General features: G+C 37.9%; 1 protein-coding gene across 10 annotated transcripts in view; it reads left to right on the top strand.

The window, feature by feature from the left end:
• Positions 1-18,442, top strand: part of SRBD1 (S1 RNA binding domain 1) — a 204,617-nt gene that overhangs the window by 171,552 nt on the left and 14,623 nt on the right. For 7 of the 10 annotated variants that reach the window (XM_044378251.3, XM_048222527.2, XM_048222528.2 and 4 more), the window contains one exon: positions 392-574. In XM_044378251.3, coding sequence (XP_044234186.1) covers positions 392-574 — 183 coding nt within the window. The remainder of the gene's footprint in view (positions 1-391; positions 575-18,442) is intronic. The other 3 variants (XM_048222530.2, XM_026486687.4, XM_048222531.2) reach the window with 1 other exon arrangement.

Genomic DNA, 18,442 nt, shown 5'->3' with positions numbered 1-18,442 from the left:
AAACCTGAGTCTTTTTCCGTTCATCTTATTTTGTACTCAGTAGGTTCTTCTAATTTAAGAGCTTGTGATTCTCTTCAGTTTGGGGAAATCGTCTTCTTTCTCCTTCTCCTTTTTCTTTTTATTTAATTTACCTCCCCTTGTTTTTCTCTCCTCTCTCCTACAATGCCAGTTATATAGGCCGAATCAGTTCGGAATGTTTTTAGCTTTAAGTAACAGGAAACTCTATTAACAGTGTTTAAATAAATACGTGATAATTTCAATGAGGTGAATGGTCAGAATGTGGGTGCTGTTTGTGTGTATTTGACTGCAGAGAAATAAGCACATTTTAAAGACTTCTTTTCTTCCTACCCTTCCCTCCCCTCCCACTCCTTGCCTCTTTAAATGGTTACAGTAGTCAGCAAACTGAATCTGCCGGTCAAGTTCAGGGAGTTGCTGTGACATCTTCAGCAGGTGTTGAGGTCACAAATGAGAAGCAGGGCAAGAAGAAGAGCAAAACTGCAGTGAATGTTGTGCTGAAGCCAAATCCTTTGGACCAAACTTGTATTCACCCGGAATCGTATGACATAGCGATGAGGTAAGTCTGAGGCCCACGTGAGAATTCTCCATGCCCAGAGTGAGTTCCCTACAGCAAATGGCCTTTGTTTTGGCACAATGGAGACTGAAAAATATGACCATGTTTAACATGACAACATTTTTCAGAAGTTCCGCATTGCTGAGTTATGTGGCACATTATTTTATTTCAGTGAGGAATGAAACCATTACTCCTGGAGCAGTGTCAAGCTAATAAACCCTGGTACTAATGGTGAAGTGTGTGTAATGGAAATTGCATGGCACTCTCCTCTGTTTGTTTTGGAAATTAACGAGACACAAATGACTAGCACCTGGCCTAAAGCTTGTGCTTATCTAAAGATAAAGCCCTTCTGAAAGTAAACAGCAAGCTATCAGATTTCTTAAGAAATATTGCCCTGCTAAGTTATTAGAGTCTAAGAAATGATGTACTTTTAATGAGCATGCATTACACAGAATGATATGGGGGAGGTTTATTGAGTATAAGGGAAAGTTTAAGGCATTGAAAGAAAAAAAATTTAATACTACATTTAATTAGTTAAATTTTTTTGATTAGTTCAAAAACAGTGTCTTCCTACATCACTAAATATTTTCAGACTTTTAGTGAGTTAAATGACAGTGGATTTAAAAATGGTGAATATTTTAACTTTCATTGAATCTAAAATGAGATTTTTTGCTAGTTTTGAAAAAATTTCTGTTCGATTATTTTAATAAATGTGATTTCTTCCCTTTCATTTAGAGAGAGAGCTCAAGGGGGTCGGGGCAGAGGGAAAGGGAGAGAGAGAATCTTAAGCAGGTTCCACACCCAGTGCGAAGCCCAACATGGGGCTCAATCTCACGACCCTGAGATCTTGACCTGAGCCGAAACCAAGAGTCAGACACTTAACCGACTGAGCCACCTAGGCGTCCCTTGTTTCCTTTCTTTTAAAAGTGTTTAAAATTATAGACTATAGCACATCATAGAGAACTTAGGAAAAAGAAAAAAAAGAAGTAAAAAATAATACTCTGTCAACATCAAAACAGTGGTACCTGTTTTTCCCCCAGCATTTTGTTATGGAAAAATTTAAACATATAGAAAAATTGAAGAAAAAAGTTTACAATGAATTCCTATATACCCACACCTAGATTTTATCGTTAACATTTACTATGCCTGTGTTTCTACTTATCTATCTATCTGTTTATTCATCAGTCCATCTTATTTTATGCATTTCAAAGAAAATTGCAGACATCAGTACACTTTCAACTAATGTTTCAGTATGCATATCATTAAATGGAATTCTATAATTCTTAACAGTATTTTTTCTTTTGAGGTAAAATTCACATACAATTAAATTTTAAGTGTATATTAGCAAAGTTTTGGCAAATAACTACCTACATCAGTGTAACCCAAACCCCTCTCAAGATTTAAAAAAAAACAAAAAACCAAAAAAACAACCTTGCCATCATCCTAAAACCTTCCCTTATGCCTGCCCCATCCTAGACAATCCCTGCCCCAGCCTCCTAGAGCTAACTGCATGTTCCAATTTTTTTCTACCAAAGAATAGTTTGCCTCCTCTAGGACTTCATATGAATGATACCATACAGTTGTACTCTTGTGTAAGACTTCTTTCAGCATAAAGTTTAGAGATTTTTATCCATGTTGTAACAAGTATAAGTAGTTTGTTTCTTTTTATTGGCTAATATTTCATTGTATGAATATACCATAATTTATTCTCCTTATTGAAGTACCTTTATACTCTTTCCAATTTTTGCCTTTTATGAGTAAAACTGCTATGAACATTCTTGTACAGTTTTTGTTGTTGTTGACATTTGCTTTCATTTTCCTCAGAAAATTACTTAGGAGAGGATTTGCTGGGTCATAATGTAAGTGAATGTTTTAGTTTTCTTAGAAACTCCTAGACTTTACTCCAACATAGTTGTACCATTTTACACTTTCACCAGCAATATATTAGTTCTGGTTACTTCACATCTTCACTATTATTTGATGTTAGTCTTTTTAATTTTAGCCATTCTTGTGTGTGTGGTAGTATCTCTTTGTGGCTTTAATTTGCATTTCTCTGATGACACCGATCACTTTCTCACCGTGGCTCCACTGGCGGTGACGCAGGCGCTTTCTCATGGCCTGTTGGCCATTGGCGTACCTTCTTTTGTGAACTCTGTTCATATCATTTAGCCATTTACTGATTGAGTTGTTTACCTTTTTATTATTGGGTTGTGGGCCTTTTTTTTTTTTTAATGTATTCTGGATACTAGTTTTTTGTCAGTACATGTTTCACAAATATTTTGTCCCAGGTTGTTGTTTACTTCTTTATTTTCTCATTGGTGTCTTTTGATGAGCAGAGATTTTGAATTTTGACAGTATCTACTTTATCAATATTTTCCTTTTGTAGTTACTTCTTTCCCTGTCCTAAGAAACCTTTGCCTACCCGAATCACGAATATATTTCTCGGTGTTTTCTTCCAAAAGCTTGATGGTGTCAGCTTTTACATTTAAGTCTGTAATGCATCTGAGGTTACATTTCAGGTATGATTCCAAAATAGGGATCAGAGTTCATTTTCTTTTTCCATTATGAACATTTACTTATTTTGGCACATGTTAAAAAAACAAACACAACTTTTTTTTTTTTTCATCCGTTGCTCAGGTGGCTGTTGAAAATCAAGTGACTATGTAAGTGTGGGTCTATTTCTGGCTCTCTTTTTGTTTCATCAATCTGTTTATCAATTCCGTACTATCTTGATTACTATAGTTTTACGCTAAGTTTTGAAACAGATAGTGTTAAGTCCTCCAAATCTGTTTTTTTAAAAAATATTGCTCTATTCTAGATGATTTGCGTTTTCCTATACATTTTAGAATGAGTTTATCAATATTCATAAAAAAACAAAAAACCTGGTGGGGTTGTGGTTGGGATTACATTGAGTCTGTAAGTGAATGTAGCAACAGCAGTTGTCTTCATAATATCTATTGAGTCTTTTGACCATGAACTTCTATCTTTTCACTTATTTTAGTCTTTCGTTTCTCTCAGAAGTGTTTTAAAATTTCCACTGTACAGGGCTTACATCTCTCTTATTAAATGTATTTTATATTTTTCAACACTATTATAAATTTGTTGCCAATATATAAAAATACAATTCATTTTTGCATAGTAACCTTGTATCCTGCAGCCTTGCTAAGTTCACTGACTAGTTCTAGTAGGTGTTTGTAGATTTTTTAGGTTTTCCTGTATGAACAATTAAGTTATCAGCAAATAGATGAAAGCTTTACTTCTTCTTTTTTAATCTTAATGCTCTTTATTTCTTCTTATCGCTCATTGCAATATCTAGGACCTTTAGTACTGTATTGAAGAGTGGTGAGAGTGGGCATCCTTGTCCTGTTCCCAGTCTTAGCACATGGTTCTCATTTTTTTTAATATAAAAAAATTATGGTCTCATAGTAATTACATTTGTAGTGTTTGTTATTTGAGAAGATGCATATGTGCTGCACATGATTTTATACATTTCTTGCAAAAACTGACATCTCCTTGGGTACTACATTAGCATTTTGTTACATGCAAATCAATGTCCTTTTTTTCAGTGTCTTTTTTAATGTACATTTTTGTTTGTTTTCATAATATAGTTCCAATATAGTTCATAAATTTTTCAACTTGCACTCTAATATGAGCACAATTTTTTTATTTCTGCATATCTCTCTTTTTAAAAACCTCAGTAATATTCCATCACTTGATTGAACTGTTATTTATTAATACCAGTACTAGTAGTGGTTCCTTATGATGGATTCCTAGAAGTGGAATTACTCTGCCAAACGGTTTGAAAGTTTACGTGGCTCTTCATATGCATTGCCAGGTAACATACTAATTTATAATGGCACCAGCAGTGTTGAAGCTTGAGAGATTTTGAATTTCTCCTGGTAAGAAGGACTTTTCTGGCAATTTTTACATGGGCCACTTTCTGCATGTGGAGCATAAAAGCCCTACCAATAACTTCACCCTTCTGTATGCTTCCTTGGGCAGCCTTGTCTCTCAGAAGAAGGGTGCTTGTGGACTATTTCATGGGAAATTCTGTCTACATGAAATTCAATTCCCAACCTTTAAAATCTGGCAACAGAACTAGTAATTTATCTAATTAAACTTACGATCCCCATTATCCACCTTGGAGCTGTGATAGTCATTTCTGGCTTTTAAGCATACTTAGTATAGACATCATAGATATCACTCAACATAGGTAGTTCATACTTTCATATAGTTTTATGCAAGTATCTTCCCAGGGAAGAAAAGCTCATTAAGGTTATGATTAGGTCATCATTGATTTGACCTCAGTTCTATAAAAGTAAGTTCCATTGCAGTAAATTTCATTTTTAGTTACATCAGATAACCAGTAGGAATGTAATGGCTTTCATGTTCCCCTACCATAATGTCACTCCCAGAAATACACCAAGATGTGAAGCCATTAAGTCTTTTTACTTTTGTATTTATGGTATTCTCACTCACATAATATTTTAGAAAACTGAAGTCATATTTTTTAACCTCACTTAGTCATTTAGTGGTTCTTTAAAAAGCCTATCTTTTTAAACTATTTTTATTACTTTTTAAAGTTTTATTTTACCAGTTTTATTTATATGTAGGGATTATCTATTAAATATTAAAGTGCTTTGTTGTGTGAGCTGAAATTTTTTTCTCGTTTACCTTTTTTATCTCCTTGTGATGCTCTTTTGTTTTTGAAATATGAATGTTTAGTTTTTATGAAGTACACCTATTTTTTTGCTTTTATGAAAATTGGTCTTCTCTTAAGATGACTAATCTCTAAGATCAATTCAATATTTCCCATACTTCTTTCGTATTCTTTATGGTTTTGTTTTTTACTCCATGAATTTTATAGTTGATATATTTATAGTTGATTTATTTATTACTTTGAATGTACAGAACACTGTGGTAGGGCCTGAAGAATATAAAAATGAATAGAGGCACTTCATGCTCTCAAGGAATCTACCAAAGTAGGCTAAAACTATTACTCACAAAAAACCCTAATAGAAATCAATAGTCGGTGCCCTTTGTGAAACACAAAGTTGTTCACAGGACAGAGAGGTCATTTCCCGAGGGGGTTGTCTTGTAATAGTAAGGATGACTTAGGGTGTTTGGACTAAGAAACTTTCAGTTTCTGAGATGAACTGCCATTATCTGAGATGAGGAAGACTATGATTGGATCAAGGTTTGGGGAAAAAACCTGCAGTTGCACTGAAGGCCTGTTAGGTTTGAGACATCAGGTAGTTGGATGCATGAGTCTGGAGTGTGGAAGAGCAACTGGACTAAGGATATAAATTTAAGAGTCTTGTGCTTATGCAGGTCCTTAATGCCATGAGATGGGAAGAATTCACCACAGGAGTGACCAAAGTTTAGTTCTTCGACACTTCTTTTAACAGTGAGTTTCCATTTCATCTTCCAGTGTGTCTAGTATTCATGTTATTTTTGCCATTCATATCAAGTTCTTATCTTTTATACCCTTCATCCAGTCTTTAGCAAACTGTAGTGGCTGTCCTTTTAAAATATACCCTGGTGAGAAGGGTCTGACCACTTCTCACCAACTGTTGTGCAGTCGTCTTAGTCTCAGTCACCATCATCTCCACCTGGATCACGACTACTGCAATTAGTCTAACAGGTCTCCCTGCTTCTACTACTGTCCAGCTGGATAGTCTGTTCTTAGCACAGCAGACAACTAGATCCTTTTAACATGTAAGTCAGAGTGTGTCATTCTTCCATAAAACCCTGCTTTCACTTCCAGTTTCAATCAGAATTAAGACCAAGTCCCTATAATACTGGCCTTACTCATTCTGCCCTAGCCAGGCTGGCCTCCTTGTTATTCCAGAACATGCCAAGCCCCCTCCCACGTTAGGCTCTTTATACTGTATGGTCCCTCTTCCTGGAATACCTTTCCCCCAGATATCTGCACAGCTGCACCTCCTTTACCTCACCAAGACTGCTCACATGTCACCTTGTCAACAAGGCCTACACTGACTACCCTACTTAAATCTGCACGCCCTTACCTGTAAGCCTGGTAATTCTGATCCCCATTACTCTCCCTGCTCTTTCTCTTTTTCCTACAGCACTTATCACCTTTATCCTACTTTACAACTTATTTGTTATGCCAGTTGTGTCCTGTCAGTCTCCCTGAGAACAGAGATCTTTGAATGTATTCCAAGATTGCAGAAGAGTACCTCGAATACAACAGGCACTCAGAAGGTATATGTTTAATGAACGAATGAGAGAATAATTCTTTCAAGACTAGCCTCAGTTAGTGGAAAGACAGTAGTGCCATAACCATTCAGTATGGAACAAGAGAGGAGGACCAAGCCTTTTTATTTATTTGTTGTTTTTGTGCAGGGCTGGTGAGAATGAATGAGAGGAGAAGAGGGAGTTATAAAGGGAGGAAGAAAGGAGGACACAAGTTTCAGTTTTAGATGTATTAAGTTTGAGTTGCTAAAATATTCAGGAGAACATCTCTTGCAGGCAAATGGAAAGGCAGATGTAGAGCTTAGAAGAAAGGCCTGGACTAGACATGTTGATATGTAGGATTGGAATTATCCATGGGAGGTGAGAGATAAGGAGTCATATGAGTGGACGCACTCATCCAAGGAAGCATATAGAACAAGAGGAGAAGGTGGTTAAGCTCAAAAACTTGAAGAATATCTACATTTAGAGGGCCAGAGGAGGAAGAAAAGTCAGAGAAGATAGAATATGAAAACAAAAGTCATGAAAGAAGGTCAGTAAGTTGATGGCGTCAAATATGGCAGAATGGGTAGTGGTTTAAGGATGTGTTGACAATCGGGGGGTCATTAATTGAGAGAGTGATTTCAGAAGAGTGGCAGAAATAGAAGCCAATGTGTAAGAACCTGGGGAAAAGCAAGCAGTTAAGAATTAGAAGCAGATAATTCTTCTGAGGACTTTGGTAGTGAAAATAGGAGCCATGTGACGGAAGTCCAGGAAGAGGTAAGATAAAGGGTGGTTACTGCTTTTAGCTTTTAGGGAGCAGAGAATGGGGAGACCACAGCAATAATACATCTGTGGCCAAAATGAGAGGAGCAAGTAGTAGAGACATGACAGATACTAGAGATAGTTGTAACATTTTATAAAACTAAAAGACCTTGTTCATTGAGCTGTCACTCCCCACTCCCCACTGCCACATTTAGAGGTGCGGTAACTAGGACGCGGGAGACCACAAGAACGCCAAGGTCAAGAGTCCTTAATAGCAACCTGTGAGGAGTGAGGATGGGAAGAGAAACAGAATCAAGGGATGGAGGAGTAAGTAGGGAAGTATGGGGCAGGATGAGTAAAGATACGGAGACATCTAAGGAAGGGTATTTTAAGGTGGCTTTGAATTTTTCGGTGAAGTAGGAAGTAATCAAGTAAATGTGAGAAGGCTCTGAAACAAGTAAAAGAGATTTAGAACAGAATGACTTCAAAGGATTACTGAAGAAAAATCTATCTGTAGCAATAGTAGGTTTCTTAATCCCATGTTCCACTTAAATCTTCTGTAATATGGATTCTGTGTTTTTTTCATTGACCTTTCCTAAAAGCCTTGCATTATTCCTTACACTCTCTCTCTGACTTAAAAATATCTGCTGGCAGAGGTGGGTATGTCTCTAGGACGAATGTGCTACTCCTGCTCTGTACCCTGTTCCTCTCCTAAAATGAGAAGATACCAAATGTAGTCACTGTCAAGTTGCTTCATTTGAAACGCACATGCCCTCATTCTGAAAAACAGCAGAAGGGAACTCTTTTAATGCAGTACTCAGGAAATCTATCTGCAGCAGAACAGCATAAAATTCTACACACTCTATGTGAAGAATTCATTTCCTATAGATCCCTTAATAAAATAAATAAGCAAAGTTTCCTTTAATGGTGGAGGTGATGTTTTCTCCAGAGGAAACAGAGTCTGATTTCAGCCATGTGATGACAGAGAATAACAGTCAAACCTAGCATATCCCAGATACTCCTTTCTTTTTTTGTCCTTAGGAAGCACACATAACACGACTTGTTACTTTTCTGTGCTAACATACCATCTTTAAGGGTATGATATCCTTAATCTGAAAGATCATTATGATTACATTTAAATCTGGCTCCAAACTAGATTTTTAATTGTGACTTAGTTAAAAGATCAGGCTTTGGAGCTAGTTAAGAGCTCAAATTTGGAGTGTCATGGATCTGGTTCATATCTTCGTTCTACCAGCTGAGTTATTTTAGGTAATTTACTTCGCCCATCTGAGACTCTGTATACCTTAAAAAGTGGGAATAATAATATACCAGCCTCATAAGATTACTGTGAGGTCAACTAGATGATGTTTCTAACGTGCCTGGTAATGAGGACATACTCAATGAATATTTGTTGTTTTTACTGGACTATTAACTATTCCCCAACCTGACCTGAGCTATATTTTCCTGTCTCCAACCCTTTAAACATCTCTTTTCCTCTTTCTACTGGTTGAAATCTTCTTAAAGACCAAAAGTCACCTCCTGCATGAAAGATACCCCTATCTGGAAACAAGCTCTTTCTCCTATGTACAACTTCTGTGCTTCACAAAGCCACTTATTAATTTTTGCCTTGTGTTATGGTTATTGTAAGTTTTGTCCTATTTTGGCTAGAAATGAAATGTCTAGTTTCATTTCAATCTAGATATCTTTTTCTTTAGTCTAAACTGGCTGAGGTCAATGCAGTTGCGTAAGCACAGTTGTTAATAGAACATCTAGATCATCCTTAACTGCTGTTGCCTATCCCACAAGTTGAGTCAGTACTTATTTTGGAATCCCGTGTGGATTGAAGGCATTTTCAGACCTCCCCAAATTGAATTCCATGCCTTTGCAGAGCGTGTGTGTCCAGAGCCTTCCTAGACTTTACAGACTAGAAAACAGACAGACCATGAAAGAGGATTACATACCATTTTCTGTCATCATCTAGAAATTGTCACGATGTCCTCATGTGCGAGTGATTTCATTGTGTTGGGTAATATGGGCCATGAGGAAAACTGCTGCCATATTATGAGTAGAATGAAGTCCAAAAACAGCCATTTTAGGGGTTGCCACACCCCCATGTCTCTTCTGTTTTTGCCATACCATTTTGGTTGATCAAGAGAGCCAATGACAAGTATGTGATTTTTCCTTTTTCTTGAATAAGATGCTGGGAGGTAGTGCTTTGTGCTGCAGATTATGCTGGTTTGTACATGTCACAGTGAAACCTGGCATTCTCTCAAAGAGTATCCTGCATTGAGAATTTGATTCACTTCACACAGTTAAGCTTGAAAGTTGTTATGTTCTTGATTTAACTTGAAAAATTCCAGCGCTCACTTCGATAAAATATTAGCTAGTATTTAATTGTTATTTCCATTTTGGCCATTATGGAGACACTGCAAACACTAGTTTCACAGCAGGACTAGGACACGCAGCACCATTCTGATGGACTGGGCGACTGTGTACCGAGCATGATTTGGATAGGTAGCTGATGGGCCATATTCGCACTGTTGTCTCCTGCATTACTGCTGATGTACCCATTTCTGACCCTTACAGTCAAGGCTGAAAAGTGTTTTCAGAGAGTAAACAACCATCAATTTAAAATTCAGATCTAGGATAGGAATAATCGTATTAACTTGACAAAATATTTACTTGGGGAGGGAGGCATCTTCTATACAAAAGCCCAGTAAATGTTTATTCTTAATTTACTAAAAACTTGGGTCAGATTTTTAAGAACAAAAGTTGGTCAGAGGGCAAAAACTTTCAGTTATGAGTTAAGTTCTGGGGATCTTATGTACAGCATGGTGATAATAGCTAACAACACCGTATAATGTACTTGAAAGTTGGTGAGTAGATCTCAGGTGTTCTCACCACAAAAAAGGAATGGTAATTATGTGACGGGATGGATGGAGTTGCCATGGTGGTAATCATTTTGCAGTTATAGAAGTGTATCAAATCAAGTGGTTGTATACCTTAAACTTATACAATGTTATGTGTCAATTATGTCTCAATAAACCTGGGAAAAAAGAGAAAGAAAAGCAAAAGTAAAATTAAGCCAATAGATACACAGGATTCTGTAATGAGATAAATGGATAAATGGATCCCAACAGTGCTCACAGCCTAACAGTAGTTGGGACTAGGGTTTGGGGAGGCCCTGTAGAGGTCCTGCCTTGCTCCCTGCCGTAGAGCTACAGTAAGGCCAGACAGTGACAAATACCCCCTTACTGAAGACCTTGAATTAGTGAGTACATCTTAACCTCTGTTTCTTTTCCATTCCTGTTCAAGGATTTAGCATCTCAGAACTCTTCCTTTAGAATTGCATTCAGAGGTTTTGTCACATTCCTCCCAAACTTAGCTTTCTGCCCAGCAAGGAAGGAAGTCTTTTGGCTAATAAGCAGCTGTAATGCAGGGAGTTTAGATTGTTGTTTTAAAAAACAAAACAAAACCCAGCAGCAGTAGAGCAGTGACATTCGCAGATTTGACATTCATAGTTTTGACTGAGAGCAACCCAGAAGGCGCGTGACTTGAGGTGATGTGTAATTTTTCCGAGCGGTAAGGCACTTAGCCCGCTGAATATGCCTAGCACACCTCCGCACATCTAAAATTCACCACGGCTTTCTTCTGCATTCGCATGCCGGCTAACTTCTGCAATGATAAAAACATGTTTCTTGATGGGAAGCTTGCCCGAAAAGAAACCCAACTACAAATTCTGTAAAATAAGTGAAGATTAGGTAAACAGATGTAAGAAGTTATTTGCAAATTTGAAAGGTCTTACATTTTTCTGGACTTGCCCACAAGAGTTGGCAGCATTCAGACATGAAAATTAAGGCAGAATCATTGCTGACTTTTGATAAGTGATGTCTTAGCATGTGTTATCAGTCAGTCAGTTACCCCCCGCCGTAGCTCCTGGGGAGCTATGGTTAGACAGCCGTAGACTGCCTTTTCAGAAAGAGGCACAGCATCATAAAAGGGAAGCCAAACCTAAACTATAAAGATGATAAATAGACAGATTTTAAAGGTGATTTTTTTTCTTCCTGTTAATAAAGCCCAAAAACATCATACTGTAATTTCCAGGAAGTAGCATTTATCATATTTTCAAAAGTGCCTTCACAAAACAGAAACATGGTGAAAGAATCTACCCACTTGACTAAGCTGTGGGGTTCTTAGGAACTGACTGTCATGTCTCGTGTCTTATGGACTGTTCCAACACCCCTCCCCCCGTGACGTTGAAGGCAAAGGCTGGTAGAGGAAACTAGGAAGTTGCAGAACCCAAGGTAGTACCTAACTTTGCCCTAGCTTATTCTGGAAGCAGTACAGTCCCAGACTGCCTGGGTTCAGATCATGCCTGTTTGAGCTGGGAAAGTGATTTAACCTCCCCATACCTCAGTTTTCTTGTCTGTTAAATGAGGATAATAACAGTACCTATCTCATGGCATTACGTGAGTTTTAATATATCTAGAATTCTTAGCACCTGGGACAGAGTAAGCTATTGTTGTTGCTGTAGTTATTATTACTGGTTTGTTGTTGTTACGTTTGTTTATTTATTTATTTAGGTAATCTCTACGCCCAACATGGGGCTCGAACCCCCGACCCTGAGATCAAGAGTTGCATGCTCTTCCAACTGAGCCAGCCAGGTGCCCCCTTATTGCTGTTATTTTTGTTGTGATTGCAGAGGAGCTGTCAAGCTGAGCCATTAAAGAAAAGGGGGGTGTGAGGGGTGCTTGGGTGGCACAGCGGTTGGTCGTCTGCCTTCGGCTCAGGGCGTGATCCCGGCGTTGTGGGATCGAGCCCCACATCAGGCTCCTCCGCTGTGGGCCTGCTTCTTCCTCTCTCACTCCCCCTGCTTGTGTTCCCTCTCTCGCTGGCTGTCTCTATCTCTGTCGAATAAATAAATAAAAAAATCTTTAAAAAAAAAAAAAAAAGAAAGAAAAGAAAAGGGGGGTGTGGTTTACAACTGTCGGTCTCCCAGGGAAAAATTGTTTTACCACGTGATCGGCTATAATTTGGGTCATTGAACATTGTTAATACATTAACACTGGGTCTTGGGACTAGAGAAAATGCTGTGGTTTCTCTGCTGCGTGTGTGGAGCAGCCTGTTAGCACCCAGTGGAGGAGAAGTGGCAGGGAGTTGCCAGCCAGCCGCAGCCGTGTGCTTGCTTCAGTCTCTCTCATCTCCAGAGGATTGGCCCTCTCCTTCTCTCCTCTTCTTCGGGCTTGGATCACTCAGTCTGGAGCCTGAAACTCAGCAGGGTATTGATCTAGTGTCCCATTATCTCCCTCCTCCCTTTCCTGTCCCGTCTTACTATGGATTTTAACGTTAGCCTGTCTTCTGACTTTCTGTGTGACCATAAGCAAATTGCTTTGACCTCAATTGCATACTCTTTAAATGGAATAAAAATGGCTCTGCCCATTCAGAGGACAACCAGGGGTTTTATGGAAATGACAGATGTTAAGCATTTTCAAATTCCTTAAAAGGAGGATTCTTTGACAGGACCAAACTCATAGTAAGAAGGCTATTTTCCCAAAGAGAACAGTCCTTACTAATACCTGGGCTTTATCCCCCAGTAGTGCCAGAGCTGTTTAATTCCAGCTCTGCCATCTAGCCTAGTGGCTTTGCGTACCACTTTTTTATTTGCCCTCTTCTTTCAAATACTCACAGGCACTAATCCACGTTATGGCTTTACAGCCAGTAAATTAAATTATATGAATTCTAAACACAGTGTTTTTGAGCTGTAGAGAGTCTACAGCCTTTGAAACCACTAACTTAATTTTGTCCAACTCATACTGAGTAACTCGAAAAGAGCCAAACTTTTTCCTTTTGAATTTGGTTTGAAAAATAATAATAAATTGTTCCCAGGCAGTGGTCCTGGGTGCCAGATTTTATCTGGGATCTAAATCATCTGTCTGCATTGAATATTCCCCGAAGTAAAGGGTTAAGGAGTGTTAATGAAGAGGTGATCTATGATAGCTTTTACCTTACCTACAACCTCGTGGTCTCAACTCTGTGACTTTGGGCAGATCACTTAATCTATCAGAGTTTTGATTCCTTTATCTGCAAATCTACACAATAAATTTTTGAGAGAATTAAATGAAGTCATCTCTGTTGAGCACTTTGGAAGTATGCTTATCCATGTAAAATCCTACCTCTAAAAGAACAGATGTAAGTGGAAGAGTATTTATTCTGACATACTGTCATTGCTTAAAATTAGACTTCGTAAGCTCATTCAGAGCAGAGGCTCTGTTACCATCTTCCATAGTTGTCTTCCACAGTAAATGAATACTTAATGAGGAAAGCTGAGTATGCTTTTCTAAATTATTTTTCAGATGCTTCAAAATGCTTCAGTTTTGTCACATTACTTAGAAGATTTTTTAGCAAATCTTGATGTAAGGGTGTGTGTATGTCTGTGTGTATGTGTGTTTAGAACAACCAGACTCAATGGAAAGAGGATGATCAAGCTGAGTAATATAGGGATGTGGGGGTTTTCTCTGGTTCTTTTTATTGGAGGGGGGTGTTGTCGTTTTAAAAAATGTAAGAAAACTAATTTTCCTTTGTTGCTTGTAAATATATTTCTAAGGCAATTCCTAAAACAGGATTTTAGAATTCTTTAGAGTAGTAATCATATCATTTCAATACATGATGCCTTCCTATTTTTATGTACTCATACTCATTTGGATGCATATGTATATACACTTGGGTTTTTTAATTATAGTTTTAATTATATTATCATCACACCGTGTACCATAACCTAGCAAGTGGTTCTGAAATAGGAAAAGCTACATAAAAATCAATATGACAGGGTGCCTGGGTGGTAACTGACTCTCGATTTCGGATCAGGTCATGATGTGAGGGTCCTGGGATCGAGTCCTACATCAGCCTCTGTGCTCAGCAGTGGTCTATTTGAGAATTCTCTGACTCTGCCCCTCACCTTGCTTATGTACCCTGTCTCTCACTCTCTCAAATAGATGGATAAATCTTTTTTAAAAAATCACTACTACTTACTCTTCGTGACATTGGTTATTACTTCACTGATCTTAGATGTTTTGTGTGTGGTGCAACTATGTAAGCACATTGTAACTGACAATTTTTTTTAAAAAGCCAATTGCCTGTACTAAATTGCTAGAATAAAATGAAACGGCTTTCTAAGGATATGTTCTCCTATGCACAATTAATACAGAATGCATGCAGTATCCAGTTTCTATGCATGTACACCAGATCATTGAAAAAGAAGGAAACATTTAGTAAGTTCTTCAGAAGTTGGAAGCAGGTTAACAGTCTGATGCTTATAAACCAAGTCTTTTGGAAGACAAACTGCATTTCTTGATCTATGACAGCTTCTCCTTTTCAGTTCCTCTCGTTTTCGTTTTTGTTTTTTCCTGCTACTCATAAATGCAAGAGTCTGTTTAGATGCAGGGGTGTATTTAAATGCAGGAAGTGCTCCAAAGACCCTCCACGTGATACCAAGCCAATGTGGCTGATGATTGTCAGCCCTCGGCTGCTGCCTAGATAGCTGCACACCATTTAAAACTATATAGACTGAGGGTTTTAGAGGGGAGGGGAGTGGGGGGATGGGCTAGCCCGGTGATGGGTATTAAGGAGGGCTCATATTGCATGGGCACTGGGTGTCATACGCAAATAATGAATCATGGAACATTACATCAAAAACTAAGGATATACTATATGGTAACTAACATAATAAAAAATTATAAATAAAAAAATAATTAAAAAAACTAATGTACTGTATGGTGACTAACATATCATAATAAAAAATAAATAATAAATAGGGGCGCCTGGGTGGCACAGCGGTTGAGCGTCTGCCTTCAGGCTCAGGGCGTGATCCCGGCGTTATGGGATCGAGCCCCACATGAGGCTCCTCCGCTGTGGGCCTGCTTCTTCCTTTCCCACTCCCCCTGCTTGTGTTCCCTCTCTCGCTGGCTGTCTCTATCTCTGTCAAATGAATAAATAAAATCTTAAAATAAATAAATAAATAAATAAATAAATAAATAAATAAATAAATAAATAAATAATAAATAAAATGCAGTTATCTAAGCACTTAAAAAAAAACTACTCTCAGATAAAAGTCTGTAAGAGCTTTCAGAACAATTCCTTTATCCTTTCTGAAAGGGTTACATTTTTAAAAAGTTTGTGTGCAGTTTTCAAAAGCCAGTTAGCTGTAAGTTCTTGTGAGAAATTGCTTGCTGTAAGTTTCTCTGCTTGACTACAGGCTAAGAAAAGCCACTGAAACATTGTCTTCACTGACCTGCCAGCTTCTGCTGGCATAAATGCACTGCCCTTGCACTCTACTTGAATTTATTTACCAATACTTGTAGATGTTGCACCAGCAAAGACTCTTAAGGATTTTGGTCCAGTTCAGCATCTCGGTTTGACAAAGAAGTTAGAAGTTTGAAAAGGTTTTTTGAGATTAAAGTGCAACTCACCCTACTGCCCCTTTGACGAGGCTGCTGAAACAGCAGGTGTGGTAAAGCCAGCACTCTCTCTTTAAGCTGAGCTAAGTGTGCACTGCTATGCGTTCACCTGTGTAAATTCAGCTCCCCGTAGGTAGTGTAAAAGGAGCAACGGGCCTTTCTTTTTTTACCACGTTGGAATTTATATTTAGCCTTTAATATTAAGAGCAGTGGATTTAAAAATATATATTGAATCTGTAGGTTTTGGTGTAACAGATTATTCCTGACCTTTCATTTGTGCCCCACCACTTAACTCTGCAATCACAGTTAAGAGGGCCGGGTTTTCTCATAGAGTACAAACTCTCTTTTTAAATCACTGAGCATCTCCTGGTATTACAAATTATGACCTGCTTTGTCGGTACCTACTTATTTATAAAATGACTGTGCTCTTGCATTTAATGTTTTGTTTATTGATATAATTACAACTGAGTAAAACAAATGGATAAAAATAAGCCAGTACGAAAGTCTCTTTTGAAACTGTTGAGAGTAGAGAGACAGCCACAGGCACTTTGCCCTTGCAGCACCGTTCTTCATGCCGTGTGTTGGGCCCCAAAAGCACGTGCTAATAGTAAGTTGTTCCTAAAGTGATGGACTTTCATCACTCTGGTTCTTTGGTGCTCTGTGGGGTGCCACGGTACTTTAATGTAATGAACGCAGTCCTGGGCTCCCAAACTGAATGGATATATCTGAAGTCTTACCAATCTTGCGAATTTCTTATTCTTTGAGGAGAATCTTACAAAGACTTACTCAGGTGGGGAGAAAGGTTGCATTTGTAGCAAGTTTCTGTTGAAAATATCAGCAATTTTAGGTTATATGAGTATTCTGCTTGAAAAACAAGCATTATCTCTGCTGCAAGGTCTGTATTTTAACTTTGTGCAGATGTGCGCTAAAAGAACATGATGTGCTTATTTGTTGCATTTATGCGACTTTCTTACTGTAAGTAAGATGGATGAAATTACATATTAAATAAAAACAGCAGCTCAGGCCGCAGTCCTTAGCAAACTGAAAAAGCCTTGCAGAGACAGTGGAGAAAATGATGCTATGACTTTAATAACTCAATGACTTTTAGAGAATTGTCTACATAAATGCATTTATGTAGTAATTTCGTTGTAGAATTTATCAGTATTAGCTGTCTCCTGTTTAAAACTAATCTGCCATTAAATTGTGTTGGTGAAATGTTACCAGAAGCATTATGTTTTCTATCTTAACCAAACACATGACTTATTTTGACATGACTGCAGTTATAAACAGACGCACACTGATATGTATGGCATGAAACTCCAGTCAGTGAAAATAGCTGTGTGGCCGTGGGCAAATTATTTTAACTTCCCTCAACCTCAGCTTTCCTTTTCTGTATAATAGGACACCTAGCTTTTAGGATTCTTGTTAGGATTGAATGACTACCTCTATCAAGCACTAGCATAATGCCCAGCACTTACTTGTCAGTACTGTGTTCCAAGCTTCATAAAGCGCAGTGTATTTTTATATGGTATTTCCGAGGCAGAAAGTACTTTGTATTGAGTGTTACTTATTGTACTGAATTCTAAAATGAAACTTTATTGCATGTTACTTATCACACTCAACTCCAGGGCCAAAATTCAGAAAATGCAGAATAAATTTTTCTTAGGCTGTTTAAAGAATGCATGTTTCTTGAGTGATTACCTGGTGTAAAGCATTGTTTCTTATCGTTTGCAGTTGAATATATTTGAAATCCAGTAAGGGAGAGGTCGATCTGAATTCTGTTCCTTCCCAGTTCATTTTATAGTCCCTCTCCCCTTTGGTTTTGCTATTTTCCTTTTTCTGTAAGCCTGTTGTAACTTTAAGAAAGTTTTCAGAATAAAGTAACATTTGACTTTGTTCCATAGTCATTTAAAAATAGGGTTGATCAATATGAAGTGTTAGCTAGGAGCACAGTTTGGTACTTTTTTATTGATTTCAGTTATCAGGCTTCTGTAGATGAGAATGAAAATGATACATGAAATATGCACCCAGGTTAAACAGACCAATTTTCTTCTTACATCTGCAACTGCTATAAACAGAATTCTTTATTTGGAAGTGACTTTGGTAGTGGTTAGTCTCTCTCTCTCTCTCTCTCTCTCTCTCACACACACACACACCCTCCCTTAAGACTCCAAGCAGCCTCCTGAGCCAGTGTTTTTGTTATTGAGGCCAAGACTTATACAGTACTTCGGGAATTTTCTGCCATTTAGTTAACTTTCATTAATTATAAAATGCCATTCAAGGTTATAGATTTACAGCCCATGAATATGCTTTGGCATTTAACAGTTGATTGTAAGCCAGAATCTTGAGGATTTGGAAGATGTTCTACTAAATAGCTAGTTGCAGACTGATCAAGCCAAAAGGGTAAATACCAGGGAAGCCTGCTCAGCAGGGCATGCATTATTTAGAAAGTTGTACAGAG

This window comes from Ursus arctos, unplaced genomic scaffold, assembly GCF_023065955.2.
Source record: "Ursus arctos isolate Adak ecotype North America unplaced genomic scaffold, UrsArc2.0 scaffold_8, whole genome shotgun sequence".
Classification (NCBI taxonomy): domain Eukaryota; kingdom Metazoa; phylum Chordata; class Mammalia; order Carnivora; family Ursidae; genus Ursus; species Ursus arctos.
The sequence above is the reverse complement of the archived record's forward strand: the minus strand, read 5'-3'. Positions and strand labels throughout refer to the sequence as shown.